This window comes from Gallus gallus, chromosome Z, assembly GCF_016699485.2.
Source record: "Gallus gallus isolate bGalGal1 chromosome Z, bGalGal1.mat.broiler.GRCg7b, whole genome shotgun sequence".
Classification (NCBI taxonomy): domain Eukaryota; kingdom Metazoa; phylum Chordata; class Aves; order Galliformes; family Phasianidae; genus Gallus; species Gallus gallus.
The window spans coordinates 44,902,600-44,927,066 of record NC_052572.1 but is presented as its reverse complement, the minus strand read 5'-3'; the positions used below and the strand labels follow the sequence as shown (position 1 = coordinate 44,927,066).

The following is a 24,467-nucleotide window of genomic DNA, read 5'->3' as shown; positions in this document are numbered from 1 at the left end:
GGTCCTGCACTTTGGTCACAGCAACCCCAGGCAACACTACAGGCTTGGGGAAGAGTTGCTGGAAGACTGTGTAGATGAAGATGGGATCTGGGGGTATTGGTGGCTGCTCAGCTGAACGTGAGCCAGCAGTGTTACCAGGTGGCCAAGAAGGCAAATGGCATCCTGGCTCGTATCAGAAATAGTGCTGTCAGCAACAGCAGTGAAGTGTCCCTCTGTACTCAGCTCTGGTAAGTCTGCAACTAAAGTACTGTGTTAAGTTTTTGTCCCCTTACTAAGAAAGACTTGGAGGTCCTGGAGCATGTTCAGAGAAGAGCAGTGAAGCTGATGAGGGATCTGGAGCACGCGTCTGTTTCAGAGTACATTTGGATCTGAGAGACAGGATGTCTCAGGAGTGAAGGCAAGCAGACTACACACTCAGAGCAGCACAGAGGGTTGTGAATTTTGTTTGACGCGCGCACACACACACACACACACACAGAGGCATCTATTCTAGATAATCTCAGTGGCAAGCAGAAACTCCCTAAGCAGGTGCAGTGTTACTTACCTACCTTTGAGAGACAGGTGAGTGGGACAAAGAGAAGGAACATGCCTGTAGTAGAGTTGACAGTTGTTGTCAAAAGGGTGTCCCCTGCTTCAGGGTGTACTTTTCCTCTCTCTTGAATCCACCACAGCCTCCCTCCTGCTTTTGTTCTCTCCAGGGTCTACAGGATTTTTTCCACTTGCATGCTGCATCCTCATGGCCAGCACATGATGCAGAGCTCAAGTGGAACACCTGCTTGCAAAACAAGGTAAACTAGCAAGGTCAGCTTCCTACCACAACAAGATAAGTGACTTTAGCTGCAAATGCTGCATTCCTCAAAACTGTTGTGCAGCCCATGGTTCTAGGCACGCAGTCATTCAGTTATGCTCTCTGTCAGAATACTTTGTTCAAACTCAGGATCATTCTTTGTCCAGGACCTTTTGGTTGTCAGACACAGCATCTTATAAGGAGTAGCTGAGCAAACTTGAATCATTTAGTGAAGAAGAGGCTCAGGGGAGACTTTATAGCTCTCTGAAAGGAGGCTGTGGTGGGATGGGGATTAGCCTCTTCTCCTGCATGTCTAGTGATAGGACGAGAGGTAATAGCCTCAAGTTCTGCTAGGGGAGATTCAGGCTTGATGTTAGGAGAAATTTCTTTTCTGAGAGAGTAGTCAGGTGCTGGAATGGGCTGCCCAGGGAGGTGGTTGAGTCACCATCCCTGGAGATATTCAGGAAATGTGTAGATGTGATACTAAGGGACATGGGTTAGTGGGGAAATGTTGGTAAGTTGACATTTAGACTGGATGATGTTGGACGTCTTTCCCAAGCTTGATGATTCCGTTATTGTGTGACTTGTAAACAACTGCACTGGTAGATGTGACCCACTGTCAGAACTGCTGAAATGCACCACCCACCACCTCACTGGGCTCACATCCACTGTTCGGACATTTGTTCAGCAAACATTGATAAATGTCAGTAAGTGCTTTTTTTTTCCCCATGGAGGAATTCAGTGATGTGCCTTTGCCTCATACACACTTCCATGCCAGATGTGGTTTTGTCAGACTGCCCCTATAATGCCATCTGTCACACAGCAACAAAACGTGATGGAATAATAGTGAGAAGGTTCAACCTGTTCAGCCATACCACCAACATCCGCTTCTACTACTGTGAGCCAACATAGTGAAATATGATGCACTACTTTCAAAAGAATTTTTGTATGTATGCATGTGTATCCTTTTCGCACTAAAATATGATTTTCCTCTTTATGTTCATGTGACTTAATTATAATTTTCTTTTTAAAATAAAAATTATGTTTCAGCTCTGGTCACAAGTGTAGCATTCATTGTGTGTTTGCTTATGCTTTTCCTCTGCTGGGAGAGGAGGCAGCAGGTTTTGAACCAGTTTGGGATCACACAAGAAATACAGAAGTCACAATCTGGTAATGAAAAAGGAATCACCCCTTTCTCAGGAATCAGAACTTACGAAACACTCCAAATGAGGCAGTCTCCAAGTAGAGATGCTTCCCTTGTGGTTGCATGCCCTTAAATCAGGTTGGGGAGGGGTGTATGACCCCTTGTGGTTGCTCAGGTAAATTGTTTCCACCTGTGCTCCAAGGGCTGGCTACACCCCTTTACCAGGTGCTCAATCACTGGTTCAGGCCATGACCTAACAGTTCCCGTGCATTCTCCAACAGCTGAGAAATACTAGAAACTGTCTATGACTACTTACATAGCGTTTGTAGTCATCTTAGTCCCTTGGAAAATCTAGCTAATAGGGTGAAATGCATTATTCACGCTAGACTGAACAGGAGCCAGCAGTGTGCCCAGGTGGCCAAGAAGGCCAGTGGCATCCTGGCTTGTATCAGAAATAGTGTTGTCAGCAGGAACAGGGAAGTAATTATTCCCCTGTACTCAGCACTGCTGAGGCCGCGCCTTCAGTACTGTGTCCAGTTTTGGGCCCCTCACTGTAAGAAAGACACTGAGGCCCTGGAGCGTGTCCAGAGGAGGGCAACAAAACTGGTGAGGGGTCTGGAGCACAGGCCTTACGAGGAGCGGCTGAGAGAGCTGGGATTGCTCAGTCTAGAGAAGAGGAGGCTCAGGGGAGACCTTATTGCTCTCTATAGAGCAACCTCCTACCTGAAAGGAGGTTGTAGTGAGCTGGGGATCAGCCTCTTCTCTTGGGTGACTAGTGATAGAACTAGAGGGAATGGCTTCAAGCTGCGCCAGGGAAGGTTCAGGCTGAATGTTAGGAAATACTACTTTTCTGAAAGGGTGGTCAGGCACTGGAATGGGCTGCCCAGGGAGGTGGTTGAGTCACTGACCCTGGTGGTGTTCAAAGAGCGTTTGGATGATGTACTGAGGGACATGGTTTAGCGAGAACCATTGGTGAAGGGTGAATGGTTGGACTGGATGATCCTGTGGGTCTTTTCCAACCTTAGCGATTCTATGATTCTATGAAATTTGATTTTTAATATATGTGATTAATAATAGACACACCTTATTTGCTAAAAAGTTTTCTGGAGTCATGTGGAAATGACTCCCAGGAAAAAAATATGAAATTAATACTGCATTCAGCATTGTCTGAAGGGCTTTTCCTTTCTAATGTATCTGCAACTCCCTTGGCATTGTAAAGATGCTGGAATTCCATTATTATGATTTATTCTGATATTTGTTTGTGAATGTGATAATGAGTTTTTACTAGTTTTTACAGATAAGTTTTTTGAATTTTTTTTAAGATATTTGCATGCACATAAATGGATACTTTGGAAAGAGTGAACCATGATTAAATGTTTCAAATGAGGATGTGAGATTTTTCAAAATACATGCAATTAACTATTTTGTATTGCTACCAATAATTGTTAAAGTGGCTATTGATAATGTTTGTACTTCTTGCTATTTTTTTTTCCAGAAGGTTTGATGGGACTCTGCAGTGTTGTATAGCATCTAATTTGCCCTGTTTAGAGCAAATTTATATAACATTTATATACCCATATGACCAGGGATTTAAATTCTTTTGGGTAGCCAAAACAGGGAAGACTTATCTTGACCAGTTTCTGTTAGGATGACACCCAGCAATTAATTCAGAGTCTTCAGCAAACTGACATGTATTCCCAGATTTTGGTGACAAGGAGATCTTGGATTTGGCTAGGGAAGGAAGAAAGTACATTCTTGGGATTAAATTACTCAAATGGAAATAAGTCTATTTTTCTACTTCGATAATATGACTTTGAGCAAGTACTCAATTGATCTGTAATTTGGTCATTGGTTAATACACTGGGAAAACTTCCCAAGCCTTACTGCAGTTTTAAAAATAACTAAGGAACTTAAGGATGTCCAGACAATATTATAGTGAAATATTGGATCAAAACTGAGTCAAACAAGCTTTCAGGGAATATCTTTTAATATGCCTCATTTCAATATATGATTGTCTCATGTTAGCCTCCTATGCTTTTCTGGTTGCAGTTATTTCTTTACTTCCCGCCCCCCCCCCCCCCCCCCTCCTTATTTAAGAAATGGATGTCATCTGTATTTACCTCCCACTTATCTGTGAAGGGAGACAGAAGTGATAGGTTTATGACTCAGTGGAATACTTCTGTTAACTTGTATGATTTGTCTTTAAGGGAAAAATTACTAAATATGTTTTAATGTTAATTGGGAATTCATTCTAATATTGATGAAGGTAACTGAAGAGCGTCGCTGCCATTGAAAAAGCATATTTTTGCTAAGGACCTTATTTTTTAGTTAAAAAAATAGTTTGAGATGATAATGCCTTCACCTTATTCAAACTTTGGATATGCAAGTGTACCAGCCTTGGAGCTTAAAATCAAAGCCAGGTTAACTGACTTGTTGCTTTAAAACGTGGTCCTGATTTTGCTTTATCTATGTGTATGAAGACATGATGTATTTGAACAATCCTGAAAAACAAGTTGCAACAGTAGATAAGTGCTGCAGTCAGAAGCATGTAGGGATTCCTGTCTGAATGCTGATTGAGGGCTGTTGCAGTTGTGTTGATGAATTTAGTTTGTTTTTAGAGAACAAAGGAATAAAGGTTTTTTGGATCAGTCAGGCTCTTCCCTTTTTTGATAAGGATTAATTGGACTTCTGGAGCAAGCAAGAGCAAAGTGTGCTCTCCTAAGATGACTAGGAGAGCGAGAGTATATAGAGATGATTCTTGCAGAGCTCAGTGCTGTGGTAGTAAATACACAAACAAATACTGAGTTTCTGGTAGATTGATGGCAACACTGTGGGCCTTTTTGTTTGAGATAAAGGGAGCTCCCTTTTTCTCTTTCACTCCTGCTCCCAGTGCTAGTCCATTGCCTTCTTTTCATTTGCCTTGTATTCTCCAGGTGAAAAACGAAATCCTGACCTTAGCAAGACTGGATCAATTTCTGATGTTTTAGAATTCAGGAAATTGTAATACAATCAGGAAATAATTGCCTAAAAGATTACTGTCTGTATAAACTTCTTGGGATTTTTCCATTTGATTATCATGTCTGTTAAGTTAAGGGAGAAGAAATAAGGACAAGTAAATGGTGCTTGTTGTGTGACACAGATCAACGTGTGTGTAACCAGTCATTGAGCCAACTGATCTCTAACTGGACTAAGGGAGTTATGAATGCGTGGTCAAAGCTGTATAGTGTAGCACTGAGCTTGTGTCTCGAGAAGGAGTTTCTATATGTTTTATTATTTTTAATCAGAAGTTCAGATATATCGTTGCTAGCATTCTCTCTGTGTGGCTTCATTTATCTGTACTGGAATTGTTAGTCTTAGCTGTGATAGCACTTCTTGCTGTAAGAAGTTTCTCAAAGCAGGCTGTCTAAATGTGGAAACAATGCATTATTTTGCTTGATTACATGTCAGCACTTCACACACAAATGTGAAATTTCTGCATGCCGCAGGTAATTTAAAGTTCAGCCCTTGTAACCATGTGATAGTGTTAGGGCCAGATTTTTACTACTTAAAATATATCACTTCTCTTGAACACTGAAATGTTCAACATTGGAAAACTTAAGTCCATTTGTTTCTTTCTAAAACTCAGTAGCTAAATGACTACACTAGTATGTTTCTTATAGCACTTCTGAAATTGAAATAATTACTTATGTGGGTATTATATATTTTTCTGTATTATAACAGTGATGCAATTTTTCTTCCCCTCTAGGAATTGTGGTGCTTGGGTTAAACAGATCTCATGCCAAGAATGCACTTAACAAAAATCTTTTAAAAATGGTAAGTGAAAAGAATAGTTTTTAGCATGAAGGTGAAGTACTGCAATTAAATACCTTTAAAAGTGTTTGGTTATTCCCCTTCCTCCTTTTCTCTTTAGATGTCAAAAGCTGTGGATGCTTTGAAATCTGATAAGAAAGTACGAACTGTTATATTCCGAAGTGAAGTCCCAGGGATATTCTGTGCTGGTATGCAAACTTAATTTTCCTGAGAAGCTGGAAATCTGTGTCTGATTTTTTTGCCCACACACAGACATATGTATACAATACACACACACTCACACAGGCACACAGATACACACATGAAAAATAAAAGAAAATGGAAGAAGAGAAAGAAATGGAAAAAAAAACCCAGATTCCAAGGAAACTTGTCTTTTGAATATATTCATCTCCGTAGCAAACACAGTGATTTTATATGATTTTCTCAATTGTTAACAAGACCTGAATATCTATTTTATTCTTTCTGTGTCATAAAGTGTTTCAAAAGTGTGGTGTCAAATCATTTAATTGAGTTCTTAGAAATTATTGCATGTATTTCACGTTGAGGACCAAAAACTGCTAATAGCTGTATGAAAAGCTGTATAAAAAACATATTTTCAATGTATTTTAAATACATTAAAATCAACTTTAAATTAGATAAAATTCATTATGAAATGTAATCTTAGTGAGACTGAGTGTAAAAAAACAAAGCGCACACACAGCCCAAATGTCAAGCAATAAAAATGTCCTACCAGAGTTGTAAGAAAGCAAAAGCTATGAACAAACAAAAGCTGGGAACAAGAATTTGAGAGTTTGTCAACATATCAAAATCAGTGGAAGGAGACGTGTATTTTTTAGGTGAATGGTGTCTTCATATTCAGATGTCCAATACAGTGCTTTGTTCAAATTGAATCATAATCCATTTCAAATGGTTAAATAAGTCCATTTCTGTTTTCTAGTGCATGCATAGAACTGTCAGGGTAGAGAAGATCTATTCTAAAATCTTGCTGTTCTCTGCAGTATTTAAACTTACTAACCACATATAACATAATTAAGTCAGTTTTAAATGCAAAACCTTGTTTCCAGTTTTTACTTGAGTAACATGTATAAGTAATTCTTATGTAGTTTGAGTTTTTACTGTTGTTAGTTTTAATAACTATTTTCATTCAGCTGCAGTGTGTTGCTTATAAGGCTTTCATAAAGAATCATTTTGAAAAAAAGGAGTAGTCCATACAGCATTTAGAAATACATGTCAAGAATTCAAATATAAGTATGATAATCAGTGTATTTCATTCAAAAGTTGCATCCTGATTTTGAAACAAGAAGTTGTAGACACTAGGAACTAATACTAATCTTTGGGAAAATAAACATTTAAAAGCTGCCATTATTAAACTGAGGAAGAGTGGTGAGTGTTCAGAGGAACACATGCATGTGTGTTTTCAAGTTACATGTTAGAAAATGTATGCAAAAATGTGTCTATTAGTTGAGTCTTCTAACAATTATTTTTTTTCAATTTTTTCGACATTCATGAATTTAATGGTAGCTGTAATAAAGGAAATTTGAGATTAGACTAATTTTTAGTGATGGGAATTCAGGTATCCTATTTAAATAGCATCTATGAAATCCAAGTTGCATAGTATTCTTTATTGGATGGCTTTGCAGAGCCATTTTCATGTTAAGATGTAAAGAGTGCTTTACTGTCTGTTTGTCTGGCTTGAAGAACAACTTAGAGTGTGTTTAGAAAGCTGACTGTGGAGAACTCAGCAATTTTGTGGATGGCAGCAAGCAGTGAGGTGCTGCTGACACACCAGAGGGATGGGACACCATCCACAGGGACCTAGACAGGCTTGAGCAGTGGGCTGAGGAGAACCTCATGAGGTTCAACAAATCCAAGTGCAAGATCTTCTGCCTGGGTCAGGGTAACATCCAGTACCAGCACAGGCTGGGGAATGAAAGGATTGAGCAATTCCCTTCCAAAAAAGATCCGGGGATACTGGTGGATGGGAAGCTGGACATGAGCCAGTAATGTACCCTTACATCCTAGAAGGCCAACTGTATCCTGGGCTGCATCAAAAATCACCACTCGGCTCATGAGGCCTCACCTGGAGTACTGCTTTTAGATGTGGAGACCTCAGTACAGGAGAGACATAGACCTGTTGGAGTGTGCCCAGAGGAAGAACACAAACATGATCCATGGAATGGAACACCTATCCTCGGAGGACAGACTGAGAGAGCTGGAACTGTTCAGCCTGGAGAAGAGAAGGCTGGGGAGACCTGATAGTGGCATTTCAGTATCTAAATGGAATCTACAGGAAAAAAGGGGACAGACTCTTTAGCAGGGTCTGTGGTGATAGAACAAGGGGAAATGATTGCAAGCTTAAAGAGCGTAGATATAAGGAAAAAGTCTTTTTCAGGGAGGATGGTGAGGCACTGGAACAGGTTGCCCAGAGATGTGGTGCTTACCCTGTCCCAGGAGACTTTCAGTGGAGGCCAAATCAGGCCCTAGGCAATCTGATGTAGCTGTGCACGTTCACTGCAGGGGAGTTGGACTTGATGTCCTTTACAACTCTAAGAGTTCTGTGATTATATGATAAGATGCAAGAATGTTTATGTGTGGACATAGGAATGAAAATAACTGTGAGAAGAGAAGTGAATAAGAGTACGACTGGATAGTTAAATCTTAAATCAGTGTTTGGAGTCAGAGTATGGACCGATTGTCATAACTTAACAGAAATAAAAAGTGACAGATAAGAGGGTGGGTCTGTGAAAGGAAGCTCTTGCAACTAAACCAGAGGAATTATGATGTTCCAACAGTGGTAACTGAAATTCAGGGTGAGCTGGAAGATTTGAAACAGAATTTGCCAAAATAATGATCAGAAGGAGCTCAGTGGCTGTATGGGTTGCTTCTGTAGAAGATGTTAAGAGGTGTGTATAAAGAGAGGGAAAAAACAGAAAGCATAGGGGAATATGGAGAAAACAGATAATAGCTTAGGGAAGTCAGAGAGAGAGAGGGAGTGAATCTAGCAAAGTATTATTTTTGAAGTCTTTTTTTGGAAATTCAGTAGAACAGAAGAAAGTTTTCAAACTTAAATGCTAAGGGACAATGTTTTATTTCATGATCACTTAATTTCTTTTAAAAATGGAAGGATCATCTTGTGAAATATCAATTCACAAATTCAAAAAAATGTTGCTTTTGCAGTATGGTGCAATTCAGTTAGGCTAAACTTTGAATGTTTGTTTAATTTTTTCTGTATTTTCTCCTTTCTTGCATCTGTGGGAATGTATAGTTTTAAAAACACATTTTTTTACGATGATATTTTGGACCACCATCTGGTATTTTACTGACCACAGATTGAGAAACTTTGTCCTAGAATGTAGTTCCCTTTTATGTGTGGAAAGAAATTCAAAGCCCTTAAATCTTGCCATTCCTCCTCTGTCAACAAAAATCCATGAAAGCCACAAGCCAAATGTCATGTTTCCTTCAAAGGGCTAGTCCACAAAAGCTCACATCTAACTGTTACTTGCTAAATGACAGTGTGGTTGATTAAAATATTTAAAGTCTGGTGAAGAACAGTGTGGATTTGAGGATGGTTCCAAATTATGGGATTCTTACATGCTGAACTGAGAGAAAAGAGGAGGAATTCTATAGATGTGTGCCAGCACAATTCTATAGACAATAGATGTGTGCCAGCAGTTGTATACTTTTGTTTCTGCTTTCTTGTTCACTTTGAGTATTTTGCTTCACCTGTTCCCTTTGTATCTCCTTTCTGGTGCTCTTTACTTTACGGATGCAGAAAGTTCCTCGTTAATGCCCTAGCACTGACCAAAAGGGGTATATAGAAGTCAGTGAAGGGCCTAGCTGGATGCTTTAGGGTGTGTTTTCATAGAATCATAGAATCCTTGGAAGGGACCTTTAAAGGTCATCTAGTGATTCTTTGATTCTATGAAAATGCATCTTAATGCATCTAGCTGGGCTCTTCAGAAGCCTTCTGCTTCTGTTCCAGGTTTTCTGGCTGGAGGTCATTTCTTAGCCTTTCTTTGTCTAAAAGTAAATAAATATTGGCCTTTCTGCAGTGAATGTATAGGACCCATCTTGGTTTACATAAACTTATGCTGTGTGTCTTCCCAGTTCTGCAGCCAAGATAGCTGAGTGTGTAAGAATTCATTATTCAGTATTGCTTCACCAAAGACAACTGCACTAACTAAAATAGAGATTGTGAGACTGATAAGTTATTTTCTTTGTATATACTTGAATCAAAGAAGACTTGAGGGCAGTCTTTAATTGACAGATTTGTATGCTTGTTCCTTGGAGACCTTCCTTCAGAAATCCTTGAGACATATCAGACATATCAGAATATAGATAGTTAACCTTTTTGTTGTTGTTGCAACTGACTTTCAAGGCAGCTTGAAAAATTTGGGTGTTGGATCTCTTTAAAAACCGCTTTGATCTAAAACAGTTTAAGTCACTGCAGCTTTGCCAATAAACTCCCCTCTTGGAAATGCAGAAGTAATGCTTCTGCCAGCAAAAATTCATTGCTTGAGTCTGTGGTGTGAATAAAGCCAACTTTTTTTTTTTTTTTTTTTTTTGCATAATTTGCGTACATCAAGATTTTGTTTCCAGCATAGCTAAGTTAGTTATATAGTTTGTGCTTTACAGCTGACATTTCCAGCTGGTGTAGTTTTTCTGGCAGAGGTTTATGAAGTAGACAGGCCTGGGAGAGCCAATCCTTGAAAACTTCATTTATGAGTTTTTGTTGTGGACTGAATGAAAATGCAAAGGGGGAAAAAGGTTAACAACCCTCAAATACTTCACTTACTCTTGCAAGACTAGTGCAGAGGTACAAATGTGGTTAGAGTCTCCTGTTTTTTTCTTCCCAGTTTCTGTTAATTAAGCAAATAGAGAGGATAGTACTTTCCCAGATCATACTTTTGGTCCTCTGGGCTCTGGCTCATACATAGGAATTAAGAATAGAGTTAATGTACTACTCAATGGTTCCCTTCTGAGGACTGAAATAATGTATGAAAATTCTTCAGTGCCTTCTAAATATTTTTGTCACTATAAACGCATTTACTTGCCCTAAATAAATCCCATCAGGGGTAGATTATAACTAGGTTCTATCCTCTTTTCACTTTAGACTTTTACCAATGCTTAGATTCAAACAGGTGCAAGTAGACTACTGGGCTCAGTGGCATGGTGGTCAGCTGTGTGTCATCTTTGTTCTGTGAGTGTACTCATAGTAATCTGTTGAGTTTGGAGTTTACAGCTTGTGTTTGCCTGATGCTTATGATTTTTTCTTCTTAATTTTGTTTCTTGTGTTTTCCTGAAACAGCTAACAGCTATCATGATTTTCTGGAACACTTACTGAACAACTTAGCCAATAACATGCTTGCTCAAATTATGGCTTGATACTCCAGTTTACAGAGAAAAAGACCATTAAGAAAAGCTGGTTTTAAAAGTTTTTCTTTTGGAAGTACCTTTATCAGATAACTCCAAATGTTCCTTTTACTGTCTATCCTACAGAAACATTGACTTTCAGAAGAAATTGCAATAAGCAGAAATTTTGTCTTGACCTTAAACATGACAGAGCTCTTGTGTTCCTAAATGGTCATATGTATGATTATAGCATCGTAATGTAGCCCAGATTAGTTCAACATATTATTTAGTTGATGTTACTCTTTATATCTTGCCCATATTTACTTGAACCTCATTGCTAATTGTAGAGCAAAGTACAACACAATTAGCAAACAATAATAATAAAAGAATTTACATGTAGTTAATGCAGCAGTTGCTTTTATGGTAAATAGTTGAATACATTATTTTATGCATTTGTAGTTTATATTAGTTTATATATCTATTAGCAGGAAAAAGAAAGAGAAAGAAAAGAAAATGGGAAGGTTTCCAGAAATTTTTCTCTATGAGAGTATAGGGAAATAAGCCATTTCTTTTATCTCCAAAAAGAAAGATCTGGTATATTACCAAGGCAAGTGGACCACCATGGAGAAAGGTATCCAGGCCCTGAGGGAATTATCTGTGTTAATGTTTAATATTGACCCAAATAATGAGGTCAAGATCCCAGGTGATGTCAAGGGCTCACAAACTATGTGGCGGAAATTGGTATGGCATGCACCATCACTGTATGCCAACACTGGCAGTAGCGGCTAGTATAACAAAAAAAAAAAAAACGATGGGTGAAGTGGCTAGCCTATTTTGAAAACACGAAGAAAATCTCTTCCTCCCTACAGGCCTATGTCTTGGTTGTGGACAAACTGGTTCAGTGTCTTGAAGAGAAAAAAAATTCTCCCTTACCTGTGCAAGTAATTATCCCAGGTGTTAGAAGTAAGTTTTACTCTGCTTGAGACAGAGTGAGTACATGCTACATGCCACCTTGCAGTTTTATCTGCCTAAAAATAATCACAGAAGAGGGTTGTTGCAGGAAAATTGCTTGCACCAGTTTCCAGTAGGCAGTTCTCCAGACAGAGTAGATAATCTTATTTCTGAGTTTGATAATGAGCATTTAGATTCACATTCATAAGAAGTGAGCGATGAATAAAGTAACAGGAACTAGAGGGGCCCTTCCTTCAGGTAGAGTTGAGTTTATTGGACTGTGTGAATTTGATGGACTGGCATATCAAAACCACATGAGTTCTAGTGAATACTGGTGCACAGTGTACTGTAATGCTATGAGGTTATAACGGGGCAGAACCATCTTTATTTCTGGAGAGACAGGAGGGTCCCAAAACATAACCGTATTCGAGGCTAAAGTGAGCCTAACTGGGATGGAGTAATGAAAGGACCCCATTTCAGCTGGCCCAGAGGTTCCTTGCATTGTTGTTAGAGATTATCTCAGGATGGGATACTTCAGGGACTCAGAAGGGTGTCAGTGGGCTTTTGGTATAGCTGTCTTGGAGGTGGAGGACATTAAGCAGCTGTTTACCTTTCCTGATCTCTCAGAAGGCCATTCTGCTGTGGTATTTCTAAGAGGAGAGGAAAAACAGGTGTTGATTGCTGCCACAGCTATGCACTGGCTGCAGTATCTCACCAAGACTCCCTGATTCCCATCCATAAACTTATTAATCAGTTGGAAAGCCAAGGAATAATCAGCAAGACTCACTCACCCTTTAACAGTCCCATATGGACAGTATGAAAGTTCAGTGGCTAACAGTGAACTATCTTGCTCTGAATGAAGTCAAGCCACCACTGAGTACTGCCATGCCAGTCATGCTAGTACTTCAAAATGAACTGGAGTCAAAGACAGCCAAGTGGTATGCCACTGTTGTTTTCCTTTCTTTTGCCTGATGATGGTTAACTGATGAGCGATCTTCCTGTGTCTTTCTTGACCCAGGAACATTTCTATCTTATTTTCTCCTTATTTTCTGTTGATGAAAGGATTGAGAGAGTTGCTTGGTGGACAGCCAGACAAGTTGACCCACTAGTTACTATGGATTTTTAAAAAGTACAACTGGGGCTGTCCCAAGGAACTGATTATATAAAATCTTAGAGAAACTTGTTTAGAAAAGGTACTAAATAAAAGCAGAAAGGAAGCTTTATCTCCAGTTGAGAAGAGTGACTGAGGAGGCTAAAGTAGATAAACTGCAACAAGGCAGGCTCAATCTGAAGCTATCTGTTTCTTTATTCCATGTCTTGCATAAGATGCAGTGTTTTTTTCCTCAGGCTCATCCAGAGCATCCACTCAGATGTCTCTCTCTTCCTCTGTTGTGTGCTCGAAACGCCTGCATATCCCTTTCATCTGGATTTTACATTTTCCAATGATAACTTTAGTTTTTCTTTCAGTGCAAAGATCCATTAATAAATACATTTTATTTACTGTGTAAGAGAGACTCGGTTTTGTCACTAATTGAAGACTAACTGAGTTGGTGTTACTTTCATCCACGCAATGCTTTTCTTATAGTTTTTTTCATAGATTTTAGTGGAAGTAGAAACAGCTTTCTGCACTGCTAATATTGCTGCGGTATAAAACTTTTCTTCTTAAAAAAAAAAAAAAAAAAAGTTTATGGTAATCGGTTTATTCAGCTCCAGGATGCCAGTTGAGGATATTTCCTTGCAATTTTTCTTCCTTTTTTGGTCTTGAATGAGCTGTAGACCATAGCTCATTGTGCTCGCAAATTACAAAGCTGGTAAATAATGTGTTTGAGATCAGGCTATTATGGAAAGACAAATTATGAAAGCCACCTAGAGAAGCGTTTTTTTTAGCTTTATTTTTATTTAATCGATGCAACTTTTAAATTTGCCTTTTAAAGTTAATGGTGCAGTGTTTCACCATTCTTCCTTCTGTGTGACATATGTGATTCAACAATGGAAATGTAAGTGGCTGATGAATCCTAGTAATATGTGGTCTTCAGTCTCCTTTCCTGTTGGAACAAAATTTATCTTAAACATGAGATCTCTGCTATTACTTAAAATTTATTAAAAAAAAAAACAAATTTGTCTGAGTTGATCCTCTGCTTATGGTAATAATTCTTAAGGGGCACCCATGGGTGTCCAGCCTTTTGGCTTGCCTGAGTGAATAGTAGTTGTCTTGGGCTGCATATAAAATGTGTAACATTGTTAATGTATTTAAGTAACAAAACTTACTTTTAATGTATTTTTTATTAAAACAAAAATCAGAGCAACAAAAACATAAATCTAGTGGTATATTTGACCCTGGTTTTGTGAAATCAGTGCGTCAATATCCAGTTTGATGGAGGTTGCTGCAATTGTTAGTTCTGAAGGTGTTTGTCAGAAATTTTTGATGAAATGTTACTCTTTCTATGTTTCTTCCTTGATAGTAATTGTTCACAAGTATACGTATTGCCAAAAAGTGATGACATGAATAAGGTGTGATTTTGAAGCAAGGCGTATTTTTCTCTTGTAAGATAGGCGTTATGAAAGTCTGGTAAAGAGAGACTACCTAATTTTTTTTTTGTTGAATGTCTCTTTGCAACTCTACACATTCAATTTGAAAATTTGCAGGTAATGTATGTCGACTGAAAATGGAGTTACAAATATATCAAAAATTGATTTTTTTTAAATCTTGAAAACTATTCTCAGATTTATCAAAACAGAAAGCAGGGCTGCATATTTTTTATTGTTCGCAGGACTGTGTTTAGCCAGTGTATTTAAATGCATGAAATTATTTGCCATAACTTGACCTTGCCATAATTTAAATTCCATTTCAAATGCTGTTATGGTTAGAAATGTAGCACAGATAAGTTGCTCTTCATCTTGAAGGTGTGTGTTTAACTCATTTAAATGTGTGATCAAATCCACCAAGAATGCTTAACCTGTGAGTCATTTTTAATACTCACGTTTCATCTTCACGTTAATCTTCATCTTCACATACACATTTTTCCTTTTGATTCCATAAAGGACTTGTTTGCATTTCACAAATCATAAAATCTTTTCAGCATTTTACCTTAAGTGCCATCTTCCTTAAAAAAATAAAAAATAAAGATGTCCCCATAATCAGCATCCATACTCTTAAGCATCTTCTGGAATTGGTGATGATTCAATCCCCTGGACTTTATGAACAGCTTGCATGATTATTTACAAGACATTAGCCATTTTTAAAGCTTTTGCAAATCGATTTTCTTGGTGTGTGATGCAGTGGTATTTCATCAAACATGAGTTGCCGGTAGCAATTGCATCATCTTCGATTAATTTTATTAAGTCCCTATTTTTTACAGATTTGTTGACAAAGGTGAAAGAAAATTGCTTTTATGAGTTTTTTTACTGCATCAAACAAATAGAGAAATTTAATTGTGTCTTTCAGTGGTACCAGAAAAGCCATTTCTTCAGTGATATTGTGTTTCTTGTCAGTACCTCTAATGCAAATGGCAAGGTGAGCTGTATCTGTAGCATCAGTACTTTCATCTATCACTAAGGCATAAAATTTGAAATTAGCAGCTTTACTCTAAATTTCTCTCAGTAGATTTTCCTGTTTCTTCAGAAATCTTTTTTTATGAGGACACATTATATCTGCCACGCTTTCTATACATTACTTAATAAATTCACCATCACTAAATGGTTTTAATTTTATTTCAAATGGAAGGGCAGAGCCACTGTTGTGATGATGTGGCAGTAGGAGCCAGACTGCATTGCAAACTGTGCTGGGCTGCATGCAGCCTATGGGATGTGGGTTGAACATATCTGGTATGAACTTTCCAAGTGAAATTGATGTACTTGTGGATGGTGACATAGTTGGAATGATGTGGCTTGGTGAGTAGTGATTTCCTCTTGTGACAGCACTTACCTAAGGTTTGTCTCTGTAATACAGTCACACAGAACTATAATCAACTTCTGTTATTTGAAGTATTGGGTTATTTTCAGGATGGATATCTGTCTTTAGAATTAATTTTGAGTAACAATGGGATATGCATGGTGCCACTGAACAGATTTGTGTGTACTGGAAAGTTTACAGAAAAAAGAGTTAAATTATGAACTTAGGCTATGGAAGAATGTAGTAAGCTTGTGGTAAGTTTCAACAGCTGATAAAAACAAATGCTATGCTTATTTTTTGTTTATTCTTTATAAATAACTTAAAATATTATAGTTTGCTTTTAATCTGCTAGAAAAAAAATATATAACTACTGTGGTTTTTTTTTCCATTGAAACCTGCCTTGAAGGTATCACATTCTAGATAAAGTGTGAGAGGGTGGATCTCTTAGTTCTTTAGTTTAAGAAATGACTGGTGACAAGAAGTGATAATGACTTTCTTAAAGCCCTTAAAAAATTATTACAAGAGCATACAGAAAAAAATTGATCTAATTTAGTGCCTAAAATTGTTAAATTCAAATATTGATACAAAATAAGCTGTTACTATTTTGTGGAGATGTAGTCAAAAAGCTTGACTATACTGCTGAAAAAAATTAATTACTTTATATTTGAGTTCTGCTTGTAATTTTCAAATTGGTTCTCCAGGTATCTTCTCTTTCTAGCAGTTGTACAGAAAACCTAAGGAAACTAACATCTGAAGGCTACACTTAGCCTTTGTGAGTTCCTGTCTTACATCTAACTTGCTGTAGATTGAGTGAAAATTTTGAAAGTGGGGTTTGTTTGTTTTCTGTACTGCAGGGTGCTTTTATTTACAGAAGGTACAGATTTTACTTTAGAGCTACCATTTTTTCCATAACTAGATAACTGAATGTAATTTTATTAAGAAAAAGAAGTATAATATAGGTTGCAAATAAATGAACTGGATCCTGACCAGATAGAGAACTTTTAGACAGTTTTTTGAGATGTTTGAAACTGACACAATGCTCAAGATCTTCTGGATGGCTAGAGAAATAATAAAACACTTTATATTGGAAAAGCTATGTTTTGCAGTAGATACCTTCAGATTTTTTTTATCACTAAGGCTCTGCTGCCTAGATATAAAACAAGTCCAAATTCTTACTTCAGTATTTAGAAAATAATCAGAAATAGTTTTACTCTGTATTTGTCATTTCTGTTAGTACATTTCTCTAAGGTTTGAACCTCGTTGTATGTGGTAATGTGACTGGGTTGTGTGAGTTTGTGTACAGTGGAAATGCATATTCAGTGGTTACACTACATATTTAACACAACTAACGTGCATTTGATTTTGGTTTTATAGATATTTTCTGTAATATTTCCATCAAGTTTACCTCTTTTTCTAGATCACTTATGTAGATAAATTCCTGAATTTTGTATGCTTATTACAGTGGGCTTGACTTTCAGAGTGGTCTTAAAGGCTGCTTAAAAGCTGTCTTGTCTTGAACTTCTTTTACACTCTTAAATGCATAACATAACTTTTCTGTTCATTTCTGTGTCAGAGATACTTGTGATTAGATGACTATTTGTATGCCCATGTCACCTTGGCCCACAGTCTATACCATGTAAGAAATTTATATATTCTGGTGGGAAAGCAATAGTTTCTTACATATGCAATTTACTGATGTTCGTATGAACTTGACCATGAAAAAAATGATGTGACTTAACTAAAAATTTGTTTCACCATCAACAGACCAGTTCTGGTATCTGTGTCTGTCAGAGCCTGAGAAATGCAAGATTTAGTGCTGTTGAAGTCTTTGATTTTGTGGGGTTGATGAACGGAGTGGATGCTGTTTCTGAACAGTCGTTGTTTCTGCAGAAGCAACTTAAGTCTTCTTGGCATGCTTGAGAATCTTCTGTTCCGGAAAAACCTTAGTGTGGTATAATTTTTTGTCCTTTGCTGATTTCAGTAGGTATATTAGCGAAGTTGATTTCATATCCAAAGCTAAAACACTATCTGTGCAGTTTTCACTAGGCTGTTTGAAGTCATGGAGTAGTTCGGGCGGGTCCTCTGATAACTTGGTACGTATCTGCCTTCTTTAGCTCTCTACAACTATTTTGAAGTATTTGCATTGTCTCACCTATAACTGACCTATGTGTTAACAAGTGCTTTGAGTGCTAGTGGTCTTTTCATATGAATTTGGATGTATTTTGGCTGTGATGGACTTGTTTTTCATTATAGAACACCTTATGATGCTATATTTTATTTTGATGACCTAAATAGTGTTGATGATACACTAGCATTCTGGGTGTTGCTGAACAGAGCATACAGAGTGTTAGGCTGTCTCCATTTCTTATGCTGCTCCCTCTGTTCCCAGTGCAGTTGAGTAGTCTGGGCATTGGCAAAGCTTGGGAGTGGACAGCTTACACCAGTGGACCAAAGGGACATTTCATTATGTATGATGTCATGCTCAGAAGTAAGACTGGGAAGAAGATTTTCTTACAGTAAATAGACCTTACTTGGGCACTGGCCGAGCATCAGCCTGCTGCTGATGAGTGTTTGCTTCTCTGTCTCTGTCTCTCTCTCTTTTTCTCCTCACCTTTACTTCTAAACTCTCATTTTCTAAACTCATCAGACTTTTTCTTGCTGTTTGTATTCCAATTCTCTCTACAGTTCTGCTGGTAGAGAGCAAGTAAGCAAGTAGATGGGGGCTCACTTGATAGCTGGAGTCACGGAACCTAACTGTAGTTTCACATGACAATTACAATGAAATCTTGAGTCACTAGCTATGATAGCTCTGTGCTAATGGGATATTTGAAATCTCTGTAGCTTTGTTCCAACAGGTGCTGGGTTATTTTTTCCATTTCATCTTCAGAGCACAGTGATGAACTCTTAATTAAGAACTCAGTATTTGGGGTGATGGTCTTTACCTATTTTAATCTAAAAGTATCTTTAGTATAGCTCAGGTAGAAGCAGAGGTTTGCGGACAAAGGTGCTTTCTGTACCTCTAGTCCTTCATGGCCTCCAGCTAGGCCAAGCTTTGTGAGATGACTTGAGGTTATGCGTTCTCACTGCTTTTCTTTTTGTTAGCAACTGATTTTTACTGTAATCTGAAATCGCAGTGCCTTAGAGTGTTAGATATTAGGTAATCCATTTGAGTTATATTCTTAAATTAGAGAATTTTATTTGGTGATCTGGCGTGCCAGTGGGTCAGGGGTGGACATAAGTAAGAGGAAGAGGCTTGGCTGAGATGAGCTTGTCCCTTGGCTCTTTTGCACCTATACAGTAGGAGCTAGCAGAAGAGCAGTATAAGTAGGGGTTGGTTTAGTCTCTGTGGAGAGCACTAGCAGACACTGAAAAAGGGGGGTGCAAATTCTTACATCTTTGCCTCCCCATCCAACAGTACTGCTCCTGTTAAACAAGAAATCTCCCAACCACAGCACATCTTCTTGACCAGTGTAGATATTGAATGCCCCATGATTAAGGGAAATGCTGTAGCTATGGGACTCAGTAGGTCAGTTTGATGGTTTTTGACCTGAATTATGCCTCTGTGCTGTATAGACTTGTATCAGCAACGAACTTTTCTTATAAATTTTTCACTTCAATTCTTAGGGTAGAGAAAAATTCTCAATACTTCAGAGGAATGGTATTTTTTTTTCAGATCTCTTCAAAACAGTGTTGCTATCCTAGCCTGCTTTAAGACATTTCTGTAACTTCATTGAAGGGCTGCTCTGAAAGTAATGCCTCCTATTTTATTATGTTGACCCGTGATGTCAGAGGCAGATGGTGGTGGTATGGCAGTAGAAGTTGAACCTTCACACTAGTATTCTGTTACACTGTGTTGCTATGTGACACGTTGCAGCAGAGAGGTAGTCTGACAAATCGACGTCTGATGTGGAAGTGCATATGAAGTGAAGATGTGGAATTGAATTCCTCCATGTGGAAAAAATGGCACCTATTGACATTCATTGATACTTTCTGAATGTTTATGGAGTCCAAACATTGGATGTGAACACAGAGAGGCGGTGGGTAGTGAGTTTCAGGAGTGGTGAGAGTGAATCACCTCTGCTCATACAGATTTTTACAAACGTGACTTGCAGGCTCTTGTTCATCTCTGGCAGAAGTGCATAGCTAACGGTGGTGACACTCTTGAAAAATAGTGTCTCATAGTTGAGAATTTCCTCTATCAAAGAGTATTATTGTTCTCTTTGTTTCTATTCTTGTTTCCATGGAAATAAATGGGTGGCACTATTTTTGTCGCAACCTACATATCTTTTCAGGTTTCTTGTTGATATAATACATTTTAGATTCCCAAGACAGTTTTGCGTATTTTCAAATAGCATTTTGTTTATTGTACAGAACATGCAGAAGACTTTGTTAGACAGAATCCTAACTTTTAGTAGTATGAAGTTGTTCATAGTTTGGTCTTGATAACAGGTCACAAGGAATGTTGAGCCTTTTTTTTTAAACTCCAGAATAGTACCAAACCCGTTTTTATCATTATGATAAGAAGCTACCTTGTTTGGTTAATGTAACTCTCTTTTTGTCAGCTTCAAATCCTGGTTGTGAGAAAGCAGTCAGAAGTTCATTATTATGTGTGAATTCTATGTCTGTCATAGACTCTCAGATCTGCCCAAGACCTTGCAAGCTTACTTTCAGTGGTTACAATTTTTGCAGGACAGTTTCAGGATGTGCATATGGATTCATTTTTTGTCAAAATGTGTACTCTGTCATCCATGTTCCATTTACAGTGGTTAAAAGCAGGTAACGATTACATTAATAGAAAGGTACCTATTACTGATAAACCTTGTTAGTACTAAATTGATAAAAGTATCATTTTGGCTAGACTACTGCCACCCTGGACATCATTGCTAAATTAATTTGTGCTTAGGTGAGGAACTTTTTTTTTTTTTTTAATTGTATCATATACCTCCGAACATTCCACTTAACATCACAGTTTATAAGGTCCAAATCTCTCCAATGAATATTAAGTTAATTTAAGTTGAAATACTTAGTCTGTTTGAAATGCTCATGTCAGTTCTGTGTACATTTGACATCTGGATCTGCTTCTTCAGAGTTCTCTGGGCTGTGTTGTCACAGTGCACAGTACATCCCAACTAACCCTTTTCCCTTCTACTAAGTGCCAGTGGCAACTGGTTTCCTTATTGGTGTGTGTGCAAAGCTTGCTTTTATATGAAGCTTGCCATTTATATCCGTATCTGAAAAAAACTTTCTGGTAAAAATAATCTGATCTCATATGCTTAGTGGTAATGTGCTAAAAAGAGAATACATGTGTGCTGTGCTTGGCAAAAACAGTTATTGCATGATACAGAATTACTTTCCACTTGGTTTTGAAAAGAATAAAATGTTTGTGTGGCATAGGTATTTAGAAATATCTGTGTTTATGGCATTTTTGTTTTAAGATAATTTATAACAGTTTCATATCTACTTCCTTACTTTCTCCTATAAATAGCATAGAATAACACACAGTGAAACTATGCTTGTGTGTGCTAATTGTCATAAACATGAAGAATGAAGAGAAACTTCTAATAATTCTTTAAAATTTTTATCTGCTCTTGTCTTCTTTTTGCTTTGTTGTAGGTTGCAATTAAAAAAAAGATACTTTTTTAGCAGCAGCATCTGAATTAGATGAGTAACTCTTAAAAGGTAGCGGAGAACAAAATAAGCAGTGTAAGTATAACACACAGTTGTTTATGCGTTTATGGTTCTAGTATGTTTGATGTTGTATGCAGTGATGTAGAAAAGGTTGGATATTTGGCTGTAATGAAAGTTGTAAGAGTCTTGTAGGTGGGTTATTAAAGCCATCAATGGGCATCAGTTTTTTAAGTTTCAAAATGTTTTCTGATGTCAAAGTGCTTCAGGTAATACGAAAGTGAAGAAATTATGAAGTTTTCCTTTAAATCATTTTCTTCTTGTATAATTTTTACTTTTTTCTTATTTAGAATCTGGTCTCCTTTGTATGTTTCAATAAATAAAAATGTATGTGTATATGCAGATCAGGCAGTAAAAGGCTCTCTTGTTCCCTTACACACACACACACAAATTAAAAGAAATACACCTCTTTGTCAGATCCTGCCTGTTTTAGGCAAAATGCAGTCCTCAAATATGTATTTAAAGAAGGGCCAGATATGTAGTTGTTTATGGTGTCCCTCAGATTTTGTTGGGTTTTTTTTTCAATTATAAATCAGTAGTTTACATAAATTGTGAAGCACTAGAGCTGTGTTGAATATAAGAAATGTAGTGTGTAAAATAGTCTCTTGCTGCTATTCTAACATTTCTTCATGGAGTTTCTGTCACCAGATAAAAATTGGTGAGTATGTGGACAAATACTATGTACTTTTTAGTGATTGAGCTCTGGACTCAAATACCACCAATCCATATAATTTGTGAAGCTACTCCAGATGGCAGATGATATTCCAGTGTTTGATCTTCATCCTCTTTCTTTCTGCATAGTAAGTTGCTGACAAGTTTATTGGATGATCTTTTAAAAACAGAAGAGATCAAATATATTTAAAGCATTTTAAAATAGCAAGTCCCTAAAAAACTGAATTAAGTTTGCAGTGTTGATTCTGTAATGAAATTCATTGGATGGGAAATCTTGTTTTTTGCAAACACTTTCATTTATTTCTCTGTCTTCTCAAAGCTTTTGGGGACAGTGGGAAGGAGGGGAAGTACTGATTTTGAACAGCTTGACTTGGTGCTTTCGAGAAATAGATTTGCATGAACAAAACATAAATAAAGATATTCCCGCTTATGGCGCAAATACTTACTACTCCTTACATCCTCATCCTGTGTGGAATGGCAAGACGTTGGGCTTGAGTTCTGGCCCAATGTTAATATGAGCCAAAGATGTTGTCGCTGAAATTCTAGTAATCGTAATGCTTTTTTTTTTTTTTTTTAAATGTGTGTGTAGAGGCAAATGTTGAGGGAAGGAGTGGTGTTCAAGATGTAGTCTTTTTGAATAGACCTAACGTGGCCAGAAGTGAGCTTCTCATCTTAAACCCTGAAGACTTTTTCTGCTTGAGTTTTCTCATAAATGTCCTTGTTCTTTTCACCTGCTGTAACTTGAAAAGGTTGAAGTCAAACTCTGTAGCTGCTTCATATAACGTCATTATTTCTCATCTTTTATGAAGTTTGTGTATGGTCTGCTCTATTTCAATTATCTTGTAACTGAGACTGAGACTGAGACAGCAAATCGTTGTTAGAAGTATTTTTTTTAAAGGTTTGTTTATTTTCATGTACTATGTGTGTCATTTACATGCTTTAAATGTTTCACAGAAGGTATCGTGCTATATAGCTGCACAGAATCCAGTATCATTGAGTCTTGACCTGCTGGACCTTTGCAGTTGACATCCTCTGTGGCTAATACTGATAATTAAAAAATATAAAAAAATAAAAACAGATAGCTGAAGAGATACTGGGTGATGCAATTCAGATCTAGAGGTGGAATGGAAGGGTATATTGGTAATATAAGAGAAGAAAAACTTTCACTCATCTACATTTAAATAACAAAATAGTTCAAATTGTGGTTTTCCTATGGAAGAACTCCTTGTTTCTTTAATAGGATTTATGCCTGAATACAGACTTCAGGATTTCTTTAGAAGGGATTCTGACTTTCTCTTTTTTTATCGCTTAACCCACTTTCTCTTTTTGTACTTAAAGATCATGATACTGGGCGTGCTGTTAATCAACTATTTTTTGTAGTTACTACTAATCAAAATAGATAAAGTTAGCAGTATTGGTTCCTTTTAACATCAGAAAAAAAGATATGTGTAGTGGTCACATATATGGTGTATGCAGAAGATTTTACTCCATCGTCTGATTTGACATCCATTCATCGTAATGCAATGAAAGATCGCTTTTATTTTTCTCTAATAATGTGATTTACTAGAAATCGAAGTGAAACAAAGTTGCTCAACATTTTGAGTGTGTTCATATCTTCTTGAATTGAAAGACTTAGTATTATTAATGAAGAATATTTAGTCTGAATTTCAAAATTCATTTCAGGTTAGGAAATTTGAAGAATCTTGACACTGGCAAATTTCAGGAATGCCTGCTTATTACTTTGAGAGTAGTCTGTCACCTGACATTATATGGGTGAGGTATTAGTGGACTCACAGAAGCAATACATGAGATGCAATACAGAAGACATACTGTATTACATTGAAGCTGTTTCTTCAGTAGTCATGTTAGAATACACGTCCTTATTCTGTTGGCTAAATTACTGTTAGATCTTTGCTTAAAACTCAGGAACCTTTTTGATGAACTCTAAGAATTTTCAGTATAGAAGGTATAAAATGAATAAAAATCACAGTTAATTGATTCTGCTGTTTGTTGGAAGGTAAATAGTGGGGTAGAATAATTGAGCTTTCATGGTTGCATTATTTACACCATATTATTCCATGTAAGAATTCAGTTCTATTTTATTATCAGAAAAAAGTGCACTTCTTGTTCTAAGCATAATATTGAAGTTCTCTTAGTGATCTTAATTTTAAAAT

The 24,467-nt window shown here is 37.3% G+C and overlaps 1 protein-coding gene across 12 annotated transcripts in view; it reads left to right on the top strand.

The window, feature by feature from the left end:
- AUH (AU RNA binding methylglutaconyl-CoA hydratase) overlaps positions 1 to 24,467 on the top strand; it is a 112,070-nt gene that overhangs the window by 4,607 nt on the left and 82,996 nt on the right. For 10 of the 12 annotated variants that reach the window (XM_040655554.2, XM_040655552.2, XM_015280296.4 and 7 more), the window contains exons 2-3: positions 5,677 to 5,744; positions 5,842 to 5,929. The exons of 1 other annotated variant lie outside the window; for it this stretch is intronic. In XM_040655554.2, the coding sequence (XP_040511488.1) occupies positions 5,677 to 5,744; positions 5,842 to 5,929 (156 nt within the window). Of the gene's footprint in view, positions 1 to 5,676; positions 5,745 to 5,841; positions 5,930 to 21,549; positions 21,640 to 24,467 lie in introns of all 12 variants that reach the window. One more of the 12 variants, XR_005842627.2, reaches the window with a different exon arrangement.